The sequence below is a fragment of the Lithobates pipiens genome, unplaced genomic scaffold (genome assembly GCF_037356315.1).
Source record: "Lithobates pipiens isolate NorthernLeopardFrog02 unplaced genomic scaffold, aLitPip1_a1.2 Scaffold_10, whole genome shotgun sequence".
Lineage (NCBI taxonomy): Eukaryota > Metazoa > Chordata > Amphibia > Anura > Ranidae > Lithobates > Lithobates pipiens.
This window is the reverse complement of record NW_027507686.1, coordinates 17,135,212-17,159,595: the sequence shown is the minus strand read 5'-3', so window position 1 is coordinate 17,159,595 and position 24,384 is coordinate 17,135,212. Positions and strand designations below refer to the sequence as shown.

The 24,384-nt window shown below is 45.3% G+C and overlaps 1 protein-coding gene across 1 annotated transcript in view; it reads left to right on the top strand.

Annotated features, from left to right (window-relative positions):
- KCTD19 (potassium channel tetramerization domain containing 19) overlaps positions 1 to 24,384 on the top strand; it is a 47,298-nt gene that overhangs the window by 661 nt on the left and 22,253 nt on the right. Inside the window, exons 2-7 of the mRNA XM_077463333.1 lie at positions 6,387 to 6,680; positions 11,275 to 11,437; positions 13,812 to 14,003; positions 16,979 to 17,110; positions 20,645 to 20,864; positions 23,412 to 23,572. Coding sequence (XP_077319459.1) covers positions 6,387 to 6,680; positions 11,275 to 11,437; positions 13,812 to 14,003; positions 16,979 to 17,110; positions 20,645 to 20,864; positions 23,412 to 23,572 — 1,162 coding nt within the window. The remainder of the gene's footprint in view (positions 1 to 6,386; positions 6,681 to 11,274; positions 11,438 to 13,811; positions 14,004 to 16,978; positions 17,111 to 20,644; positions 20,865 to 23,411; positions 23,573 to 24,384) is intronic.

Genomic DNA, 24,384 nt, shown 5'->3' with positions numbered 1-24,384 from the left:
TGCCACTCCTCACCGCCACCAACCAACCTCCTCACACCGAGCTCCTCACCGGTCCATTCCCCACCACTCCTCACTGACCAACCTTCTCACACCAACACCGCCCGAGCTCCTCACACCGACCAAGCTGCTCCTCACCGGTCCTTTCCCCATCACTCCTCATACCGACACCGACCGAGCTCCTCACACCGACACCGACCGAGCTCCTCACACCGACACCGACCGAGCTCCTCACACCGACACCGACCGAGCTCCTCACACCGACCGAGCTCCTCACACCGACACCGACCGAGCTCCTCACACCGACACCGACCGAGCTCCTCACACCGACACCGACCGAGCTCCTCACACCGACACCGACCGAGCTCCTCCTCACCGTTCCATTCCCACTCCCCCTCATCATTCTCCTGCCACTTAACTCCTCATTTTTCTACCGCCGCCTCACTTCCCATCCATCACTGACACCAACTTATCACTCTTCACTCCTCCTCCTTCACTCCTCACCCAACTCTTCCTTCTTCACTCCTCACCCACCTTCTCCTCCTTCACTCCTCACCCAACTCCTCCTTCACTCCTCATCCAACTCCTCCTTCACTCCTCATCCAACTCCTCCTTCACTCCTCATCCAACTCCTCCTTCACTCCTCATCCAACTCCTCCTTCACTCCTCATCCAACTCCTCCTTCACTCCTCACCTAACTCTTCCTTCTAATTTCCTCACCCACCTCCTCCTCCTTCACTCCTCACCCACCTCCTCCTCCTTCACTCCTCACCCACCTCCTCCTCCTTCACTCCTCACCCACCTCCTCCTCCTTCACTCCTCACCCACCTCCTCCTCCTTCACTCCTCACCCACCTCCTCCTCCTTCACTCCTCACCCACTTCCTCCTTCAATCCTCACCAAACTCTTCCTTCTTCATTCCTCACCCACCTCTTCTTCTTCCTTCACTCCTCACCCACCTCTTCTTCCTTCACTCCTCACCCACCTCTTCTTCCTTCACTCCTCACCCACCTCTTCCTTCTTCACTCCTCTACCAACACTTCCTTCTTCACTCCTCACACAGCTCTTCTTCCTTCACTCCTCACCCAACTCCTCCTTCACTCCTCACCCAACTCCTCCTTCACTCCTCACCCAACTCCTCCTTCACTCCTCACCCAACTCTTCCTTCTTCTTTACTCCTCCACCCACCTCTTCTTCTTTTACTCCTCCACCCACCTCTTCTTCTTTTACTCCTCCGCCCACCTCTTCTTCCTTTACTCCTCCGCCCACCTCTTCTTCCTTTACTCCTCCGCCCACCTCTTCTTCCTTTACTCCTCCGCCCACCTCTTCTTCCTTTACTCCTCCGCCCACCTCTTCTTCCTTTACTCCTCCGCCCACCTCTTCTTCCTTTACTCCTCCGCCCACCTCTTCTTCCTTTACTCCTCCGCCCACCTCTTCTTCCTTCACTCCTCCGCCCACCTCTTCTTCCTTCACTCCTCCGCCCACCTCTTCTTCCTTCACTCCTCCGCCCACCTCTTCTTCCTTCACTCCTCCGCCCACCTCTTCTTCCTTCACTCCTTACTCAACGCCTTCTTCACTCCTCCACCCACCTCTTCCTCCTTCACTCCTCCACCCACCTCCTCCTTTTTATTCACTCCTCACTCAACTCTTCCTTCTTCACTCCTCCACTCAGCTTTTCCTCCTCCTTCACTCCTCCACCGAGCTCCTTGTCCTTCACTCCTCCACCCAACTCCTTTTTTTTTTTTTTTTTTTTTGCCTTCACACACCTCCTCCTTCATTCCTCTAACCACCAATGCCTCTTTCTTTTCTCCTCCACCAACCTCCTCCTCCTTCTTCACTCCTCCACCCAGCCTTGACTCCTCCACCCAACTCCTCCTCCTCCTTCACTCCTCTACCCACCCTTTTCCTCCCTCACTCCACCCTCCTTTTCCTTCATTCCTCTACCTACCTCCTCCTCAACCCTTCACTCTTCCATCCACCACCTCCTCTACAGACCTATTGCTACAAAGAAATAGCCTCTTTGTGCTTCACCTATAAGATAGTAGATATGCACTTGACCCCAAATCCCTTCTCTGCACTTTAAAGGATTCAAAACACCAAGATCAGTGTTTTTGAATACTTTTGATTTTTTGAAAATGGCGCCGCTGACATTCGGGTAACCGCAAAATTATGTCATCGCTCCCAGGTTACCATATCGGAGACCAGATCAAACTCAATCCTGGCTTTATTTGGGTGCTGACTGGTAGCTTGGGTCCCCATCTGCTGCTTGTAATAGCAATCAAGTGGCTAGTAAGCTGCTTCGATTGCTATTACAAGAGAGCGACCGCCGGCTCTCAAAAAACGGTACCAGGGTGATGCCTGCAGTTGCATCATCCCGGTGCAACCACTTAAAGTAAAAAGACATAACAGGTACAGCGATAGTGCTGCAAGTGGATCCAGGGACAGCTGCAGCTCACACTTCATCCACAGGGTGGCAGAAACATAACATGAGCAAAAGAGAAAAAACAAAGGACATGCTACCTAGTGCGATGAATCATTTAAAGGGTAACTCCACTTTTTGGGGGGGGGGGGGGGGGGAATTGTAAATAAAGAAAAAAAAAAATATAGCACATATAAATGCGACACTAATCATATTGTAATTGAATGTTATTAAAAATTACCTTTCCTTTGCAATCTGCAGCTGCTGTAATTTTCTGAGAATACTACTAATAAAAAATGTGTACTGACCACTCCCCAACTCTTCCTTCTTCACTCCTCACCCACCTTCTCCTCCTTCACTCCTCACCCAACTCCTCCTTCACTCCTCACCCAACTCCTCCTTCACTCCTCATCCAACTCCTCCTTCACTCCTCATCCAACTCCTCCTTCACTCCTCATCCAACTCCTCCTTCACTCCTCACCTAACTCTTCCTTCTAATTTCCTCACCCACCTCCTCCTCCTTCACTCCTCACCCACCTCCTCCTCCTTCACTCCTCACCCACCTCCTCCTTCACTCCTCACCCACCTCCTCCTCCTTCACTCCTCACCCACCTCCTCCTCCTTCACTCCTCACCCACTTCCTCCTTCAATCCTCACCAAACTCTTCCTTCTTCATTCCTCACCCACCTCTTCTTCCTTCACTCCTCACCCACCTCTTCTTCCTTCACTCCTCACCCACCTCTTCTTCCTTCACTCCTCACCCACCTCTTCCTTCTTCACTCCTCTACCAACACTTCCTTCTTCACTCCTCACACAGCTCTTCTTCCTTCACTCCTCACCCAACTCCTCCTTCACTCCTCACCCAACTCCTCCTTCACTCCTCACCCAACTCTTCCTTCTTCTTTACTCCTCCACCCACCTCTTCTTCTTTTACTCCTCCGCCCACCTCTTCTTCTTTTACTCCTCCGCCCACCTCTTCTTCTTTTACTCCTCCGCCCACCTCTTCTTCCTTTACTCCTCCGCCCACCTCTTCTTCCTTTACTCCTCCGCCCACCTCTTCTTCCTTTACTCCTCCGCCCACCTCTTCTTCCTTTACTCCTCCGCCCACCTCTTCTTCCTTTACTCCTCCGCCCACCTCTTCTTCCTTTACTCCTCCGCCCACCTCTTCTTCCTTCACTCCTCCGCCCACCTCTTCTTCCTTCACTCCTCCGCCCACCTCTTCTTCCTTCACTCCTCCGCCCACCTCTTCTTCCTTCACTCCTCCGCCCACCTCTTCTTCCTTCACTCCTCCGCCCACCTCTTCTTCCTTCACTCCTTACTCAACGCCTTCTTCACTCCTCCACCCACCTCTTCCTCCTTCACTCCTCCACCCACCTCCTCCTTTTTATTCACTCCTCACTCAACTCTTCCTTCTTCACTCCTCCACTCAGCTTTTCCTCCACCGAGCTCCTTGTCCTTCACTCCTCCACCCAACTCCTTCTTTTTTTTTTTTTTTTTTTGCCTTCACACACCTCCTCCTTCATTCCTCTAACCACCAATGCCTCTTTCTTTTCTCCTCCACCAACCTCCTCCTCCTTCTTCACTCCTCCACCCAGCCTTGACTCCTCCACCCAACTCCTCCTCCTCCTTCACTCCTCTACCCACCCTTTTCCTCCCTCACTCCACCCTCCTTTTCCTTCATTCCTCTACCTACCTCCTCCTCAACCCTTCACTCTTCCATCCACCACCTCCTCTACAGACCTATTGCTACAAAGAAATAGCCTCTTTGTGCTTCACCTATAAGATAGTAGATATGCACTTGACCCCAAATCCCTTCTCTGCACTTTAAAGGATTCAAAACACCAAGATCAGTGTTTTTGAATACTTTTGATTTTTTGAAAATGGCGCCGCTGACATTCGGGTAAGCGCGAAATTATGTCATCGCTCCCAGGTTACCATATCGGAGACCAGATCAAACTCAATCCTGGCTTTATTTGGGTGCTGACTGGTAGCTTGGGTCCCCATCTGCTGCTTGTAATAGCAATCAAGTGGCTAGTAAGCTGCTTCGATTGCTATTACAAGAGAGCGACCGCCGGCTCTCAAAAAACGGTACCAGGGTGATGCCTGCAGTTGCATCATCCCGGTGCAACCACTTAAAGTAAAAAGACATAACAGGTACAGCGATAGTGCTGCAAGTGGATCCAGGGACAGCTGCAGCTCACACTTCATCCACAGGGTGGCAGAAACATAACATGAGCAAAAGAGAAAAAACAAAGGACATGCTACCTAGTGCGATGAATCATTTAAAGGGTAACTCCACTTTTTGGGGGGGGGGGGGGGGGGGGGAATTGTAAATAAAGAAAAAAAAAAATATAGCACATATAAATGCGACACTAATCATATTGTAATTGAATGTTATTAAAAATTACCTTTCCTTTGCAATCTGCAGCTGCTGTAATTTTCTGAGAATACTACTAATAAAAAATGTGTACTGACCACTCCCCAGAAACATAATTTCCTGCTTGTGTGATTGGCTCACCAATTTTCCCAGAAGTCTGCACTAAGATACAAGTCAGATTTCAGGCATCCCTTGCAACAAAAATGTCATTTTTGGAGAGATATTTTCAATAGGGACATGTCTAAAGGGATGCAGGCCCAGCAGCTTTCCTCATTAATGCTCTGCAGCTGCCCAGCTGACAGTTAATTATGAAACCACTCCCATTAGAACCACTCAGTACAGAGGCACAGAAAAACACACACGTGTTTCTTCAGAATAATAAAAGGTAGGAATCTGCAAGAAAGGTTGTTCTAATCCTTGCAATGTAAGTAGATCAACCGGGGGGGGGGGGGGGGGGGGGAATGTTTTTTCTCAACAAAAGTGGAGTTATGCTTTAATGCAAAAACCAAAGTGAAAAGTATGACATGTTTGTTTATTTAACCACTTACAGACCGGACCATTTTGCTGGTCAAAGACCAGACCACTTTTTGTGATTCGGCACTGCGTCGCTTTAACTGACAATTGCGCGGTCGTGCGACGTGGCTCCCAAACAAAATTGATGACCTTTTTTCCCACAAATAGAGCTTTCTTTTGGTGGTATTTGATCCCCCCTGCGGTTTTTATTTTTTGCGCTATAAACAAAAATAGAGCGACAATTTTGAAAAAAACGCATTATTTTTAACTTTTTGTTATAATAAATATCCCCCAAAAATATATAAAAAAAATCATTTTTTCCCTCAGTTTAGGCTGATACATATTCTTCGACATATTTTTGGTAAAAATCGCAATAAGCGATTATTGATTGGTTTGCGCAAAAGTTATAGCGTTTAAAAATAGGGATAGTTTTATAGCATTTTTATGAATTTTTTTATTTTTTTTTACTAGTAATGGCGGCGATCAGCGATTTTTATTGTGACTGCGACATTATGGCGGACACATCGGACATTTTTGACACATTTTTGGGGCCATTGTCAGTTATACAGCAATCACTGCTATATAAATGCAGTGATTCCTGTGTAAATGACACTGGCAGTGAAGGGGTTAGCCAGTGGGTGGCAGTGTAGGGGTTTTAGTGTTCCTAGGGGTGTGTTACTAACTGTGGGGGGTTGGGGTTTCATTTAGTGAACACTAATCTCTGCTCCAATCACATGGAGCAGAGATCAGCGTCACTAGTTGCTAGGCAGAATGGAGAAATGCTGTTTACAACGGCATTTCTCCATTCAGCCGTCCTGTGAGACGATTGCGGGTATACCCGCGGCGATCGAGTCCGCGGGACCCGCGACCGGACTCACGGGGGTCCAGACCGGCACGCGAGCGCGCCGTCAGGGCGGCATTGAAGATTGGATGTACCTGTACGCCAATATGCCTGCCCGTGCCATTCTGTCGACGTACATCGGCGTGCGCTGGTCGGGAACCGGTTAAAAAACAAAAAAAAAAAAAACTGCCTTTATCATTACTATAAAGTAAATTGCTGTTATTGTTTTGTGTCATACAGGTAAAGGCGAGCCCAGCAGATGACTGCAAGGATCTCTTCCACATTAATGTTGGTGCGTGGATCTTCCCCATACCAAAGATTAAACTCGCTCCTTTCCCAGAATCTTTACTATATCGGGAGGCCTGCTTGTTAACGGAGTCTGATAGATCAAGGATATTCCTAGACCGGGATGGCTTTGTGTTCAGACATATTCATCAGTTCCTGCTCACTTCGCAGCTCCCAATATCCAGCTTATCAGAGCTGGATCTGTTGCATGAACAAGCTAGAGGGCTCAATCTCCCACCAGTTATTGAGGTATTTATTGAGTACTTGTTCTGCAGTTGTTCCTGTATATATGTTGACTTTAGCCTTGTTCAGTAATTTCAGTCAGAACATTTTTTTCTAGTTTTGGATAGAGTCCAAAATGGTTAGAATCTCTGCCCGGCTTTTATTGCTGTCTGTGTTCTTGCTTCCTCTGTCTGTCTCTGGGGATGAGAAGTGCAGGAAAGTCTCCAGGATGTGGACACAGCAGTAAAAACTGACAGAGATCCCAACCCTTTCCTACTCTAAGGCCAGCTTTACATTGCTCCGACATCACGCCCTGGGCATGATGGGGTGGTGATGTCACAAGGGGGGTGGGGTCTCCGGGTGACATCACTGGATGGCAACACCCCCATGCCTATATAAGAAATGGCAGACACCGGAGCTAACACAACAGCGGAAGCTAATGTCAGGAGCAGACATCAGCGGAGGCAGAAGAACCAGAGGAAGAAGAAATCAGCGGAGGGAGAAGAACCAGAGGAAGAAGTCATCCCTGGAGGGAAACTACATCACTGGAGGAAGAGGACATCAGCTGAGGAAGAAGTACCAGAGCAAGAAGTCATCCCTGGAGGGAGAAGACATCACCGGAGGAAGAACCAGAGGAAGAAGTCATCCCTGGAGGGAAACGACATCACCAGAGGAAGAAGAAATCGGCGGAGGGAGAAGAACCAGAGGAAGAAGTCATCCCTGGAGGGAAACTACATCACCGGAGGAAGAGGACATCAGCTGAGGGAGAAGTACTAGAGGAAGAAGTTATCCCTGGAGGGAGAAGACATCACCAGAGAAAGAACCAGAGGAAGAAGTTATCCCTGGAGGGAAACTACATCACCAGAGGAAGAAGAAATCAGTGGAGGGAGAAGAACCAGAGGAAGAAGTCATCCCTGGAGGGAGAAGACATCACCGGAGGAAGAACCAGAGGAAGAAGTCATCCCTGGAGGGAAACGACATCACCGGAGGAAGAAGAAATCAGCGGAGGGAGAAGAACCAGAGGAAGAAGTCATCCCTGGAGGGAAACGACATCACCGGAGGAAGAAGAAATCAGCGGAGGGAGAAGAACCAGAGGAAGAAGTCATCCCTGGAGGGAGAAGACATCACCGTAGAAAGAACCGGAGGAAGAAGTCATCCCTGGAGGGAAACTACATCACCAGAGGAAGAAGAAATCAGCGGAGGGAGAAGAACCAGAGGAAGAAGTCATCCCTGGAGGGAAACTGCATCACCGGAGGAAGAGGACATCAGTGGAGGGAGGAGACATCACCAGAGAAAGAAGACAATTTGGAGCTACGACGGGAGTCATTCTTCATTTATAATAAATAACTTTTTTTTTTTTTTTAAGTAATAGTATACTGTTTTTATCTATTTTTTACACTTTTATGGATGAATAAATTGGGGTATAATAAGCCCCCTGCCCACATACCCCCTCAACCACCATCCAGGGTTGTTGGGACATGGGGACAAGGTGCTTTTGGGGAGGGTGCGCCCCCCGCCAAAGCACCCCCCCATGTTGAGGGCATGTGGTCTGGTATGATCCGGGGGGGGGGGGGTGCTCTCTCGCTCCCCCTGCCCCTTACCTGCTGGGCTGCGTGCTCAGATAAAGGTCTGGTATATATTTATGGGGGTTGGGTGCTCCATGGCATTTTTTTATTTTTTATTTTGACGGGTTCCCCCTTCAAGATCTTTCCGAGCACAAGTCGCGTGCCACAAGTCGGATCAGTTAAGATGAAGATCCGACTTGGATGCGACTTACATTTAAATCAGTGGCTTGAAATTGTGCCCAAGTCTGACCAGTTAAGGCGGCTCTCATAGGGAACCATTGATTTATACACGTCATTCGACCTGTGCTCCCAAAGTCGGAGCGTATGTCGCACCAGTGTGAACCGGGCCTCAATCCTAAATGTTGACTAGAGTTACACTTTACTGGTAATAGTAGCAGATGCGTTCTTATGCCCACTGAGCACATTGGTCATCAAAGAGCTGCTGCTGTCTGAAAATTGCAATAGCCAAGGATATTCCCCTTATTCAGGGCTCAAGTTTGGAGAAATCGGAGGACTCTAAAGTGGCACTCGAGGTTTAAAAAATCAGATGCGACATAGATCAGTGAATCTTAATGTGAGGTGTGTCTAAAAAGTTTAGTGAATGTTATCAGAAAACAAACAAAACAGAAGATGCAAACAAATTACCCTTATTGGCCTTAAAAATAATTGCCATCCTTCACAACACACGTTTGGCAACGTTCATAAAGCTTCTGGAAACTGTCAGCAAAGGCTTCTTTATGAATCGTTTGCAGAACCGCTGTCACACATTCTTGGATGATACCATCATTGTAGATGGCGATCAACATTGTCTTTACCTTGGACTTTTGCAGGCGGCTATTTTTGGGTTTTAGGGACGGTGGTGAATGCCACTCCATCAATTGCTGCTTGGATTCCAGATGGAACTGGTAGCACCACGTCTCACCCCCTTTGACAATGGTTGGCAGAAAGGATGGATCTGGTCACATTGCAATGAAATCTCCAGAGGTTTCCATCCGTTCTTGCTTTCTGTTTGTCAGCTTGTGCGGCATAAACCAGGAACAGATCTTCCGCTTACCCAAATCTTCAATGGTGTGCACAGTGTCCTTGCTAATGCCCAATTCCTCCGCCATCCACTGTAGAGTCAGTCTCGTGCCACCATTTGGCGCACTAGCTCAGGTGACTGGGGTTCTGCTTGTTGATGATCAACCCCAATGTGGCTCATCCTCAGTTGTTTCCTTCCCATTGCGAAAGCGTTTGAACACATTTCCAGCTCACGGCTAATGTCCTGTACGCTTGCACCAACATTTTATGCGTCTCTAACACCGGTGTCCCCAGTTTGTAGCAGAACTTGATGTTCACTCGTTGCTCCATTGCACTGTGACCCTACCTCTCACACTGACTACATTCCACTGCCTGCCTGATGTTGTCGTGTACTCCATGCTAGGTGGTGTTTCTCGATGTGTCTCTGGATAGCCATGCGCGTGCACCTAGCCCATGTTACTGTTGAGATATCAGACCGTTCATCAAACATTTTAGACACGCCTTCTTTTCTGATATATTGATCCACTGATCTTTGTCACATCTAACTTTTTTTATGAAGCAGACAATTAAATATTGGTGATTGTGCCACATTAAGCCGCGTACACACGGTCGGAGAATCCGTCGGAATGCGTCTTATCGGACCGTGTCGTCAGATAATCCGACTGTGTGTGGTATGCATCGGACTGATTCCGTCCGAATCTCCGTCCGACCCAATTTTCCAACATGTTGGAAATATTTTCCCACCAACTGGTTCGATCGGACATACTCCGATCATGTGTAGAGAATTTTGATCGGACCAAGTGCCACGCATGCTCAGATCAAATTCCTACATCAAAGCTATTGGCTACTAGCCTGAATCTAGTCCCATCTTAGTCCGACCGTGTGTATGCAACAGTTTCGGACACACGGATTTGGTTGGCAGAATCTCAGACTGTATGTACAGGGGCTTAGAGTCCTCCGATCTCTCCATTAAAGTGGGAGTAAACTCCCATGCGTAATTTTTACCTATAGGTAAGCCTTAATAAGACTTACCTAGAGGTAATGTAAATTTCTCCTAAATCTGCACGGTTTAGGAGATACTGTACATGCAGCCAGTGACATCACCGGCGCGTGCGCTCTGAAGGAATAGCCACCCGGGCCGTTTCTTTCAGAGGCCTGTGCCGTAAAAAGCAGCTCCCGCATGCGCGTGCGGGACTGACGTCATTGTGGTTTCAGCCACGTGCACAGCCAGTGTCCGCGAACCCGGTGAAGACCAGGTGAAGATGGAAGCGCCTTCAGCCGTGACAGAGCGTTGCTGGAGGGCTTCATTCTAGGGTTTCACATAATGTGCTAGTATGCTTACTAGCACATTATGACATTGCTTTGCAGGTTGCAAAAAAAAATGGTTTACTACGGCTTTAAACTCAAGCCCTGAAAAAGGAGTTCTTTGACTCCACAAAATGCAACTGCTGTTGTGCATTGTCTTCTGAGTAAATATTGATGGTAGGACTGTTTGGACCTTTGTTGCTCTCATTGGACTGGACTTTGTTGCACATAAATACAATACCTGGCAGGTGAGAATCCCTCCCGAGTAGCTATTGTGTTCTCCCAGCAGAGGAGGGGTGCTCTGGGAGCTGTCCCTGCCATGAGAGCACAATGATTACTGCTAGCGGCTATAGTCTCTGGCAATAATCACATGCTAATAAACTGACATGCTAGTTGTACCCAAGTCGATCAATCGACTTGGGTACAATGAGCTTGCCCATAGATGGATCAAATCTCTGCCAGTCCCCACTGAACCAGTCGAGATTACATCCCTCTATGGCCATCTTTAGACTTGTCTCTAATCTCTGTAGTCAGCAGGATTATGCAATTAGCGGACCTCCAACTGTACAGAACTACAAGTCCCATGAGGCATAGCAAGACTCTGACAGCCACAAGCATGACACCCAGAGGCAGAGGGATGATGGGACTTGTAGTATTGCAACAGATGGAGGCCCGCTAATTGCATGTCCCTGCGTTTATGAATATAACCACCATTTGTTCATCATTAACAGGCCATAGACAAGCTGAAGGTGGGAAAAGAAGAAAATCCTCACCTGCATAAACAAACATTGCCAGACATTCCAACCATTGAGGAAGCACCCATGAACTACTGGAAAACCCAAAAATGTAGCAACAAGCTATCTGAGTGGGCACTAAAAATGTCCTTGTCTCCAGGTAATGATTTAAAGTAGTTGTGAATGCAAGTTATCTATTCAGGATAGTTTAAATATAATGTAATGTATATAATGTAATCATAGATAATAAAATCACCCAACATTAACCACTAAAAGTTAGAAAAACAAACATATAAAAAAGGAAAAAACAAACACCCCATGAATCAGACATAATCACACATAAACTGGTGACAAAATACAACAAGAATTGTCCACAAAATAATGACCACAATATTTTATTTCTTCACAGTGTCCATCCAGTGAATCCTCCAACCAAAACGTGACTGTAGTGAATACACCACTCCCTTCTGCCTTCTGGGTAGGCACTCACCGACTCCACATGCCTCTCCTGTGACTGATCGGCATAAAGCACTTTTCTAATCGTGGAATCCCCTACCACTCAGGCTGCCAATTCTTCTCCTTTTTATATCACTCCACAGACCTAGGTTAAAGGAAAAGAAGGGACATTCATAGCATAAAACTGTATAAATACTTTATTTAACCACTTACCTACTGAGTACTTTCACACTCTTCCTGACCAGGCCAGCTTTCAGTGCTGTTACACTGTGAATGACTATTGCGCGTTCATGCAAGACTGTACCCATATGACGTTTTTATCTTTTTTTTTTTTTTTTTTTTTTTTAAGACGGATAGATCTTTCTTTTGGTGGAATTTAATCACCACTGGGGTTTTTTATTTTTTTGCTATAAACAAACGAAATAAAGGTCGAACATTAAAAAACAAAACAAAAAAAAAACCTTTTCTTTGTTTCTGTGTAATTTTTCTCCTTCACTGAGGTTCGCTGATGAGGCTGAACTTATAGGCAATGATATGCTGCACTGATAATCAGTGTAAATGTGTGCTGTCACAGGATTGACAGTTATCGACTTTCCTTTCCTCACACAGTGACAGCGCTGAGGAAAGGAAATGTCGATAACCGGCATTTGTTTACATGGGATGTGATTGGACACAGCTGATCACATGGTAAAGGGCCACTGTGATTGGCTCTTTACCTCGATCTGTGATCAGCTGTGTTCAAAGTACACAGAGCGTGCCTGATGCACATGCGGGATTCTGGGAGGACGCCAATAGACACAATCCGAGAACTGGGATGGCCTTGCTGGAGCCGTCTTTCAGCTACAGTGCAGCTGGCAAGTGGTTAAAAACGATAAAATCGAACTCACAAGTATCCATAAAACAAAGCACATCGATTAACTCCTGCTTCAGTGTTCTATAGTGCTCTCAGTGGCGTTAGATCCAATGTATAGGCCAAGCAAACGGCGCACCACATCCGGTGTGTTGCTTCCGGATCGACGTCTGACATCATTCCCAGTTGCCATGGAACCCTTCTCCGACACGTTTCGTCCTTTCAACTTTATCACAGGGGGAAAATTCTTGCTGTATTTGGTTGCCAGTTCACATGTGATGACACGGGGTGCTTGTTTATTATTTTTTATGTTTATTTTTTTAACTTTTAGGGGTTAATGTTGAGTGATGTTTTTTATTTGACAACACCTCCACAAATTGGGATCTGTATTCTAATTTGGTGTATGGAAATTTGTTTTGACTTTTAAGGGGCAGCAGTGAAATTTATAAATGTTTTTATTTTACGCTTACTGTATATAGAACAATGTTTTTTCTTTCTGTGGTGCAGAGTTCACTATTTTGCTAAATTTCATTGTATATAATTGTATTGATATTGTATTATAAATGGAAAAAATTGCTATTTTACCTTTTTCATACCTTTTTAATGTGCTGGTCAGGTGATCACTTTGCCTTAGCAGATCACGGACCTGTGGGTGGGCGTCTCCAGATTGAAAGCCATGTACGTTAATCCTGGAGGTAACGCATGCCGCCGAGAGTTAGCATTTCTAAAGAGATAAAAAGCAAGCACATACACAGCAGTATGACGCCACTTTCCCGTTCAGCAGCAAACTTTAACCCATTCATAGCAAGGCTGGCTCTGGAACCTGCTGTCAATCAAGAGCAAAGGGATGGGTAGGGGGCGTGGCCACACATTAACCATGCATGATGCAGGCCGGCTGTGCGCTTGCCTTTATCTCAGAATGGCATAACAAAGGACGCAAACTGACCACGGGAGGATAAATTGGCTAGCGTGGTCAGTTTTCATCCTGGAAGTGGGGAACTGGCAGGATCAGCCAGGTAATCCAGAAGAATAACATATTCATACAAAAGCACTGATGAAATACATAAAGAGACATTAATAATAAATTCAGTTTGTGTGTTTACAAACACTTTGACTTCTCACATGTGGCTTCTGTTAGGTGTATTTTAGGTTGTTATTTTAGAATTGTACTTTTTTTTTTTTTGTTGCAATTGAAGATCATGTTGCAAGTCACTCTTGTTTTCTTCAGGGATCTGGGACCGAGCCCCTCTTGGACTTTTGCTCAATCCTTTACTTGATGCAGAAGAGGAAGTTCATTATTGCTTCTTTCCAATTGACATTTTAGAGAAGTATCCTGCGCTGGTAACGGATGATAACTTGCTTTGGTTCTCTGAGAAATTTATATTGGTTGAATGTGGTTGCCCTGAGTTTCGCTTCATAGGTGAGAATATTATGTGAATATTCTTGCATTTATAGGTTAAAGTGGTTCTAAAGGTAGAAGTTTTTTTTTTTTTCATGTTAATGCCGTTTATGCATTAACATAAAAAACCTTTTGTGTGCAGCAGCCCCCCCAGTACTTACCTGAGCCCCATCTCAGTCCAGCGATGTTGCACGAGAGTCTCGGCTGTCTGGGGACTCTCCCTCCTCATTGGCTCGCTCCCACTGCTGTCAATCAAAGTCAGTGAGCCAATGAGGAGAGAGCAGGGGGTGAGGCTGAGCCATGGCTCTGTGTCTGAATGAACACACAGAGCAGCATTCCAGCTCGGGTGCCCCCAAGGCAAGCTGCTTGCTGTGGGGGCACTCAGCAGGGATGAGAGGTCGTGGGGCGCACAAATGAGGGACCCAAGATGAGGAGGATCTGGTCTGCTCTGTGCAAAACCAATACATAGAGCAGGTAAGTATTGTTATATTTTAAACAACAAAAAAACAAGACTTTAATATAACTTAGAGGGATTCCACCAAAAAAATAAATATTAAAAGCCAGCAGCTATAAATACTACAGCTGCTGACTTTTAATAAATGGACACTCACCTGTCCCGGGTTCCAGCGATGCCGAGGCCGATCGATCGCTCGGCCCTCGGCTGCTGCCGCCACCATTCTAGGTGAGGGAATCAGGAAGTGAAGCGAATCAGCTTCACTTCCCGGTTCCCTACTGCGCGAGCCGCGCCGTGCAATAGGAAATCTCCGCGCTGTCACTGGGACCCGTGTGTGTCCCAGCAGACAGCGCGGCAGGGCAGGAAATGGCGTAGACTCCCGTGGGAGTCTATGCCCGGAAGTGGGTGAAAATACCTGTCTTTGACAGGTATCTCCACCCCCCTCCCCCCTGAAAGGTGTCAATTGTGACACCGGAGGGGGGGAGGGATCCGATCAGCGGAGGTTCCACTTTAGGATGGAATCCCGCTTTAAAAAAAATAAAATAAAATCGGTGTTGATGGGGAAATCAAGCGATTATCCTTCCTGCAACCCTTGGTTGCAGGAAAGAAAATTGTATCATGTATGGATTGCTTTAGAACAGGGATATCCAATTAGCAGACCTCCAGCTGTTGCACAACTACAAGTCCCATCATGCCTCTGCCTCTGGGTGTCATGCTTGTGGCTGTCAGAGTCTTGCTATGCCTCATGGGGCTTGTAGTTCTGCAACAGCTGGAGGTCCGCTAATTGCATATCCCTGCTTTAGGATATCAGGAAGCCCTCCAACTGAATCGGCAAAGTTAAGTTTTAGAATAATCCTCTTATTTTTGGGATATGTGATGGAAAGAGACATGCAAATACCTCCTGTTCTAGGAAGACTTTACTGTGCTACTCTTTGCAAAGAGAACATGTATTTAGTTAAATCAAGCAGCTAAATTTGTGATGGCTTCAGTCATCCATTCATGTGATTAAAACATTTTTTTCCTTGCACATATTCTTTGTTTCAGCTTATTCACAAAAAAGAAGTGAAAATTGATGGCCGGGCTATTTTCTGCGATACAGCACTGCGTTACTTTAAAACGCTATACACAATATCATATACCTGGCTCCTCCTCTTCTCGAGTGCCCCCACGGAGAGCCGCTTTCCATGGGGGCACTCGTGCGGGTGCGCTTCCATTGACGCAGACAGCAGGACTCGGCCCCAGCTCCCGTATCATTGGATTTGATTGACAGACGCAGGAGTCAATGGCTCTTGTGGCTATCAATCTATCCAATGAGGACCCAAGACAGCGGCTGGAACGATCGGGTTGGGGGAGCTGCACTACAAAAGGTTGTTCACCTTAAAGCATAGAATGCATTAAGGTGAAAAACCTTGAGGGTTTATAACCTCTTTCAGTGTATATTGATTGGTTTGTACTAAAGTTATGGTGTCTACAAACTATGGTATAGATCAGGGATATGCAGTTAGCGGACCTCCAGCTGTTGCAGAAACTACAAGTCCCATGAGGCCTAGCAAGACTCTGACAGCCACAAGCATGACACCCAGAGGCAGATGGGACTTGTAGTTTTGCAACAGCTGGGGGTCCGCTAATTGCATATCCCTGCTATAGATACTGGAATTTTTATTTATGTATTTTTTTTTTATACTAGTAATGGCACTGATCAGTGACATAAAGCATCACCGCGATAGTATGGCGGGAAAACTGACACTTTGTGGGAGGGAACCAGTGGCACTAATACAGAGATCAGTGCTAAAAATATGCACTGTCGCTGTACTAATGGCACTGGCTGGGAAGTGATTAAACATATAGGGAGCTCAAAGGGTTAAATGTGGACTTAGGCAGTGTTTTTGTGTGTACTGTGAGGTGAAGTGACAGTTTTTATTCGCTGCCTTGCAGGGAAACAAAAACCGGCACACCCCTGCTGACAGGACAGAGCTCTGTATTTTTTTATACATAGACAGAGCTCTGTCCTGTCTTCCTCCTCGCCGATCGACGGGTGCCGGCCTACATCCATTGACTGCCACCTGCTGATTGACTTGTGATCTGACTAATCACAGCATAGCCAGCGCTTGATCGCGTACTCCCTTCCCGGCTAGCAGAATCACATAATGTGCAGTCGGAAAGTGTTTAAAAGTAGTGAACATTCATTACTCCTTTAATAAATCAACCCCATGCTTACTTTACACTACTGAAAGGTGGTGAGATTACCTCTATACACAAAGGAATCATGCTGGTAAAATCTCTTTGTTGTGGCGCTCAGTAAACGCCCGCGCTTACTGCAAGAGAGCTCTTGGGGAAAACATAATTAATGTGGACAGGAAACTGGTGCCTCTAATTTAAATTGCACACGTTCTATATTTTCTGAAACGCTGGGTTCTTTTTTTTTTTTTTTTTTTGTTACAATGAATTTCCTGTATTGCAGATATATGTGTTTCTGGATAGTGAACACCTTTTTTTTTTTTTTTTTTTTTTGCTGAATAATTATTTTCCTGTTTTCATTCAGGAAATTTCCTTCATCATGGGAATTTTTTCCTGCCAGATAACTTCTCAGCTTTTGATGTTTTAGAAGCAGAAATTAATTCTCTGGAAATTCCAGCTCTTCTGAAAGCATTGTACAATGAAAAGAAGTCCTCAGGTGTGTCATCTCTGGTCACTGTCTTTGTGGGTAGGAGATGGAGAATGTTCTTATGTTACATAGTAGGTGAGGTTAAAAAAAAGACACAAGTCCATCATCTCATACCTATGTGTGTGATGATATGTCAGTATTACATTGTATATCCCTGTATGTTGCGGTCGTTCAGGTGCTTATCTAATCGTTTCTTGAAACTATTGATGACCACCGCCTGTGGAAGGGAATTCCACATCCTTGCCGCACTTACAGTAAACAATCCTCTACGCAGTTTAAATTTAAACCTCTTTTCTTCTAATTTTAATGAGTGGCCATGAGTCTTTTTAAACTCCCTCCCGCGAAAAAAGTTTTAACCCTATTGTGGGGTCACCAGTACGGTATTTATATAATAAAATCATATCCCCTCTCAAGTGTCTCTTCTCCAGAGAGAATAAGTTCAGAGCTCACAACCTTTCCTCATAACTAATATCCTCCAGACCCTTTATCAGCTTTGTTGCCCTTCTTTGTACTCGCTCCATTTCCAGTACATCCTTCCTGAGGACTGGTGGCCAGAACTGGACAGCATACTCCAGGTGCGGCCGGACCAGAGTCTTGTAGAGCGGGAGAATTATGTCTGTTCATGGAGGCGCCAGGTTAACACCAAAATGCTTCTTGGAAGTGCAGCGCTACCCCCAAAGGAGGTTGTACTTTAACCGGTTCTTTCCCAAGATTAGTAGAGGCAGCCAGGCACACAGCAACCGTTCACTCACTCCAACTCAATAATCAGTGTAAGGTTTGGTTTTTTTTTTGTATTCAATGCTGAAAACTTGTAACCAGGAAGGACAGTGGGGTATGGGATTTTCCAAAATGCAAAAGCACAGATTTTGCAGAGGACACCGGTGATATCAACACAGTCTTTCTTTTGCAAAATATTTATTGAGGTTTTTAAAAATAACATGCGGCACAAGATCTCAGTACAAAAGGTAATATATAAAATAAAAAAAGTAGCAAGAAAACAAGTCCATATGACACTATACAATACAATATGGGCTAGTGGTGCACTGAAATTACAATTTTGGTAGCTAAACAGAAAATTCAGGATCAATAAATAAGAGTGCAGCGCTGGTCTTTTGAATAACACACACACACACACACACTCTGTGTTTCTAGTACATATATAATTTAGTTTTTTTGGTAGCTCGCAAGACTAAATGCACTTGGCCAAAACCGAAACAGTTTTAAAAAAACTATAAGTAATTGTATTATATTCGCCTTTTTAAATAATATTATGAATTTAAATAAATATGAATTTGTTGGCCATTATCGGCACCTTTTTGAAGCTGTGTTAAAAAATCCTGCTTGCTGCATTTTGGTGCATATTTGGTGTATATTTGGTCAGTTAAATAAAATAAAACGCACCTCCCCATTGAAATTCATTGAAAATGCAGCAAGAACGCATAAAAAACATGCACCCGTGTTGCATTTTTGATGCATTTTTTTGAGTCACATGATCTATGAAAAACACACAATAAGCATGGTAAAATCGCGGGCGTTTTTCAGCAGCCATTATCGGTACCTTTTTTTTTTTTTTTTCCGGCACAACCCCTTGGTAATCTTTAGCGGCCGAAATTTCGGTGCATCATTAATATGGGCCAATGGATCATAAATAGCAAGAGCAGCGCAACACAGCACGGCCGCATGAGCCTCACAGTCAAGCTTCAAACAGACAGCCGAGGAACAGTTGAACTTGCTGGGTCTAAATCTCGTGATGAGTTGGGACCACTGACACCCTACAGAGGAAGCATTATTCTTCCTCTGAAAAAAACTGGGGGCTTAAAGGCCATAAGAGCCCAAAATTTAAAAAAAGAAAAAAAAAGTAACAAAAAAGACCACAGCAAGTGAAGAGAAAAAAAAGAGAGAGAGGAAGAAGGGAGGGGAGGGTCCCTCGGGAGACCACCACATAGCCTAAAGCTTGGTTCACACTGCCGCGACCTGAAAGTCATGCAAATTACAGTGTGACTTTGCCAGGCAACTTCGTTGTGAATTTGGCGCCATTGCTTTGATTAACCACTTGCTTACTGGGCACTTAAACCCCCCTCCTATCCATACCAATTTTCAGCTTTCAGCGCTGTCGCACTTTGAATGACAATTGCGCGGTCATACAACACTGTACCTAAATGAAATTTTTATAATTTTTTTCCTCCAAATAGAGCTTTCTTTTAGTGGTATTTGATCACCTCTGCGATTTTTTTTTTATTTTTTGTAAAAAAAAAAGTAAAAAGACTGAATTTTTGTAAAAAAAAACATTAAAAAAAAAAAAATTTTGTTATAACATTTTAAAACGGGTAATTTTTGTCCGTCATTGACGTACGCTGATGAGGCGGCAGTGATGGGCACTGATAGGTGTCAGTGATGGGCACTGAACGGTTACACTGATCGGCAGCATTTCTATGTGGCACTGATTGGCACCACTGGTGGGCATTGATAGGTGGCACTTGTAGGCATAGATAGGCGGCACTTGTGGGCATTGATAGGTGGCACTTATGGGCACTTTCAGGTTCAATTTATGAGGCATAATTGCCTCTTAGTTTCGGGACCACTGTCCCTTTAACCTGAGCTGGTGATCGTTTTGTTTTTTTTCTCCTCCGCTGTCAGCGTGAGGAGAAAAAATAAAAACGATCACTGAACTTTTGTTTTGATCATGTGATCAGCTGTCAATTGCTGACAGCTGATCACACGGTAAGGGGCCGGGACCGGCCCCTTACTCAGATCGGTGATCACCCGAGTCTCAGTGACTCGGTGATCACAGCATGCTCCGCGTGGGAGCGTGCACAGGGGAGGCCGTCCCGGGAATTCTCATCCGCGCTGTGGCCATCATTAGGCCATAGCATGGATGTCAGATGGTTAAAGAAGTTGTAAAAGCAGAAGTTTTTTAATGCATTAAAATAAAGCTGTCTGGGGACTCTTCCCCCCCCCCCCCTCATTGGCTGGCTCCCACTGCTGTCAATCAAAGTCAGTGAGCTAATGAGGAGAGAGCAGGGGGTGAGGCCATGCCATGGCTCTGTGTCTGAATGAACACACAGAGCAGCCTTCCAGCTCGGGTGCCCCCATAGTAAGATGCTTGTTGTGAGGGCACTCGACAGGAGGGAGGGGCCAGGAGCAGCAAAGAGGGACCCGAGAAGAGGTGGATCCAGGCTGCTCTGTGCAAAACCATTACACAGAGCAGGTTAGTGTAACATGTTTGTTATTTTAAAAAAAAAGACTTTAATGCTATATGCCGAAACGCGTAAGTCCTGTACTTTTTTCTACTGCACCTGAATTAATAAACTCATTCATTGCGGAAGATCGAACTGCCACCTTTTTCATCTATATGTTTGCTTGGGTGCTAGGAAGACACTACATACAAGCCAGTGCACTGACCGCTCACCACCGCGGGAATCGCAACAGGTGTTTTCTTCTATATTTAAGCAGTATGCATGTACAGATAAAATTGCAGTTAATCTGACACTCATGTGCATTATAAAGAAAAGTGAATAATGTTTAATGATTTATGACTTTTAGGAAGTAACAACAGCCGGTGCATGGATATGCCAGAGACGTGGCATTCTGTTAACAGCTTGACAGCAGCTAGTAAAAGTGGAGCAAAGCCTTTCTACATCATGTCTTTGGGACTGTTAGGAAAATATCCTGACTCTGCTTTAGGCCAGCTGTATATAGAGAGCAGTGTAGACGGCAGTAAGCTGTATATCAATGGCACTGGGACCCTTTTCCAGCACGTCAAGTAGGTTCTTTAAATGATTTCTGAGTGGTACAAGTCACATTTGCTTAATAATTGTAGATTCTGGTGAAACATTGATCCTCATTAAACTGAAGTTAAAAGGCAAATTTTAAACTGTTAGCCCTTGTACACACGGTCGGACATTCCGACAACAAAATCCGTTGGATTTTGTCCCAAACTTGTGTTGCATACACACGGTCGGGCAAAGTTGTCAGAAAATCCGATCGTTCAGGACGTGATGACGTTATTTTGTTACAACGGGACTACGTTCACGCTAGTAGCCCATAGCTTTGGTCTAGGAATTTGATCGGAGCATGCGTAGCACTTTGTCTGAGCGGAATTCTCTACACAGCTCTAAAACTTTGTCCGTCGGATATTCTGACGGAAACAGTCCGATGGAGCCCACACACTGTTGGATTATCCGACAACACGGTCTGATCGGACATTTTCCGTTGGAATGTCCGACCGTGTGTACAAGGGCTTAGAGAAAAAGTGAAACGCCATACCCTCTGCACAATCATTCTTGTTGCTTTCTTCCCCCTTCAGCAACACCCTATCTTAAAGCTGTCAGCTGATTGGCCTCTAGTTGCTTTGGTTTTAGGCACAGTGCAGAGAATAGAGAACAACTGAGCATGTGCAGAGCAGGGTTATACATTGTATTAATGGATTTTACACAGTATAGGCACTTGTTTTTAATGTTTTACATACCTATACCTGCAAAAGTGATCTATCAGGACTTAATTTTCGGACAAAATCTCACTTTAACCACTTTCAGACCGGACCAATTTGCTGGTCAAAGACCAGACCACTTTTTGCGATTCGGCACTGCGTCGCTTTAACTGACAATTGCGCGGTCGTGCGACGTGGCTCCCAAACAAAATTGACGTCCTTTTTTTCCCACAAATAGAGCTTTCTTTTGGTGGTATTTGATCACCCCTGCGGTTTTTATTTTTTGCGCTATAAACAAAAATAGAGCGACAATTTTGAAAAAAATGCATTCTTTTTTACTTTTTGTTATAATAAATATCCCCTAAAAATATATAAAAAAACATTTTTTTCCCTCAGTTTAGGCCGATACGTATTCTTCTACATATTTTTGGTAAAAAAAAATCGCAATAAGCGATTATTGATTGGTTTGCGCAAAAGTTATAGCGTTTACAAAATAGGAATAGTTTTATAGCATTTTTATTAATAATTTTTTATTATTTTTTTTACTAGTAATGGCGACGATCAGCGATTTTTATTGTGACTGCGACATTGTGGGGGACCCATCGGACATTTTTGACACATTTTTGGGACCATTGTCATTTATACAGTAATCACTGCTATATAAATGCAGTGATTCCTGTGTAAATGACACTGGCAGTGAAGGGGTTAACCAGTGGGTGGCAGTGTAGGGGTTAAGTGTTCCTAGGGGTGTGTTACTAACTGTGGGGGGGTTGGGCTTTCATTTAGTGAACACTGATCTCTGCTCCAATCACATGGAGCAGAGATCAGTGTCACTAGTTGCTAGGCAAAATGGAGAAATGCTGTTTACAACGGCATTTCTTCATTTGGCCGCTCCGTGAGACGATCGCGGGGTATGCCCGCGGCGATCGAGTCCGCGGGTCCCGCGACCGGACTCACGGGGGTCCCGACCAGCGCGGGAGTGTGCCGCCGGTGGCGCGCTCCCGATGGCAGGGCAGCAAATTTAAAGGGACGTACATGTACGCCCATTTGCCTGCCCGTGCCATTCTGTCGACGTACATCATCGTGCGCTGGTCGGCAAGTGATTAACATGCTTTTCTACTTTTCAGATGAAGAGATTAATATCACAGCTCAAATATATAAATATAATATATTACTGGTACTAGAGCTGTGCGATTAATCATTAAAGTGGTCCTCCACCCTGAAGTGGAAGTTCCGCTCATCTGATCCCTCCCCCCCTCCGGTGCCACAATCGGCACCTTTCAGGGGGGAAGGGGGTGCAGTTACTTGGATAATCCAGGTATCTGCACCCACTTCCGGGACAAGACCGCCGCAGATGCCCCCCCGTTGTGTTTTGGGAAACACACAGTTCCCAGGACACAGCGGGGACCAGCAGAGATGCGCAGCGCGACTCCCGCATGCGCAGTAGGGAATATTTGTAGCTGCTGGCTTTTAATATATTTTTTTTAAAGGTGCAGAACCACTTTAAGAATTGAGATCGCGATTCCCCCCTGCCCCCAGATCTTAAAGTATTTTCCCAAATTCTATGCAGAGTTCTCTGCTCAAGCCAACAGCTGTCAAAAAAAACAGGCAGTCTACCAAGTATCACAACAATCCTCAGCTGCCTAACTATAAACATTGTAACGTTTTGTTCTTTAGATCAAAGGAAGGAACTTTGATCTGTAAATGAGGGAAGTTTAACCACTTTAAAGACTAAACCTTTTTCTGATACTTGTTTTTGGCCAGAATCGTGCAGCTCTAAATGGTACTTAAACTGATAATATAACCACAGGTTGGTCTGGGTAGGATTAAAGTCACTGATGCATTCTTTTTTCTTTTATCGATTTTTTTTTTTATTTTTAGAAATTGGTTTGGAGCATGTAGCCTTCCACTGACCAGCAATGCGTCAGAAATTCAAGGTCTGAGTATATACCTAGAAAAAGGGGACATCATATATCAGCCAATGAGAGAAGCTATGAGAACGCACCTAAATCAAAGGCTGAATAGGAATCCTGGAGCTTCAGGTAGGTAATGACATCCGCTTATCCATTGATCTCTGACAATATACGGCTTCGTGTATGACTGCTGATGGAGAAGGAAATGTGAACTTGTCTAAAGGAAACAGCTAGTTGTTTTCTTTCTTACTGATCGCTGTAAAAACAGCCTCTATTCTATCTACAAGGTTTAACCACTTCAGCTCCGGAAAACGAAAAAAAAATAGAATGGATTCCTCTATCCACACAATTGAGGTGGATAGAGGAATCCTCCCCCCTGAGCATTGCATTCTGACAGCAGGGACTCTCCGCTGGCTCTCAGTGAGGTCTCTGTGCTGGGAGCGTGCTGTGCACTCCCAGCACAAACGTTTGTGTGCGTGTGCGTGTATTATATTGTCAAAAGTATTGGGACACTTGCCACACACATGGACTTTAACAGCATCCCAGTCTTAGTCCTTAGGGTTCAATATGGAGTTGGCCCGCCCTTTGCAGCTATAACAGCTGTCCACAAGGTTTAGGAGTGTGTCTATGGGAATGTTTGACCATTCTCCCAGAAGAGCATTTGTGAGGTCAGGCACTGATGTTGGACGAGAAGGTCAGGCTCGCAGTCTCCGCTCTAGTTCAATCCAAAAAGTTGTTCTATGGGGTTGAGGTCAGGACTCTGTGCAGGCTAGTCAAGTTCCTCCACCCCAAACTCTCTCATCCATGTCTTTATGGATCTTAGTTTGTGCACTGGTCCAAATCAGTTGGTGCATGAGGGGGGGGGGGGGGGGATTATGGTGTGGGGTGTTTTTCAGAGGTTGGGCTTGGTCCCTTAGTTCCAGTGAAGGGAACTCTTAAGG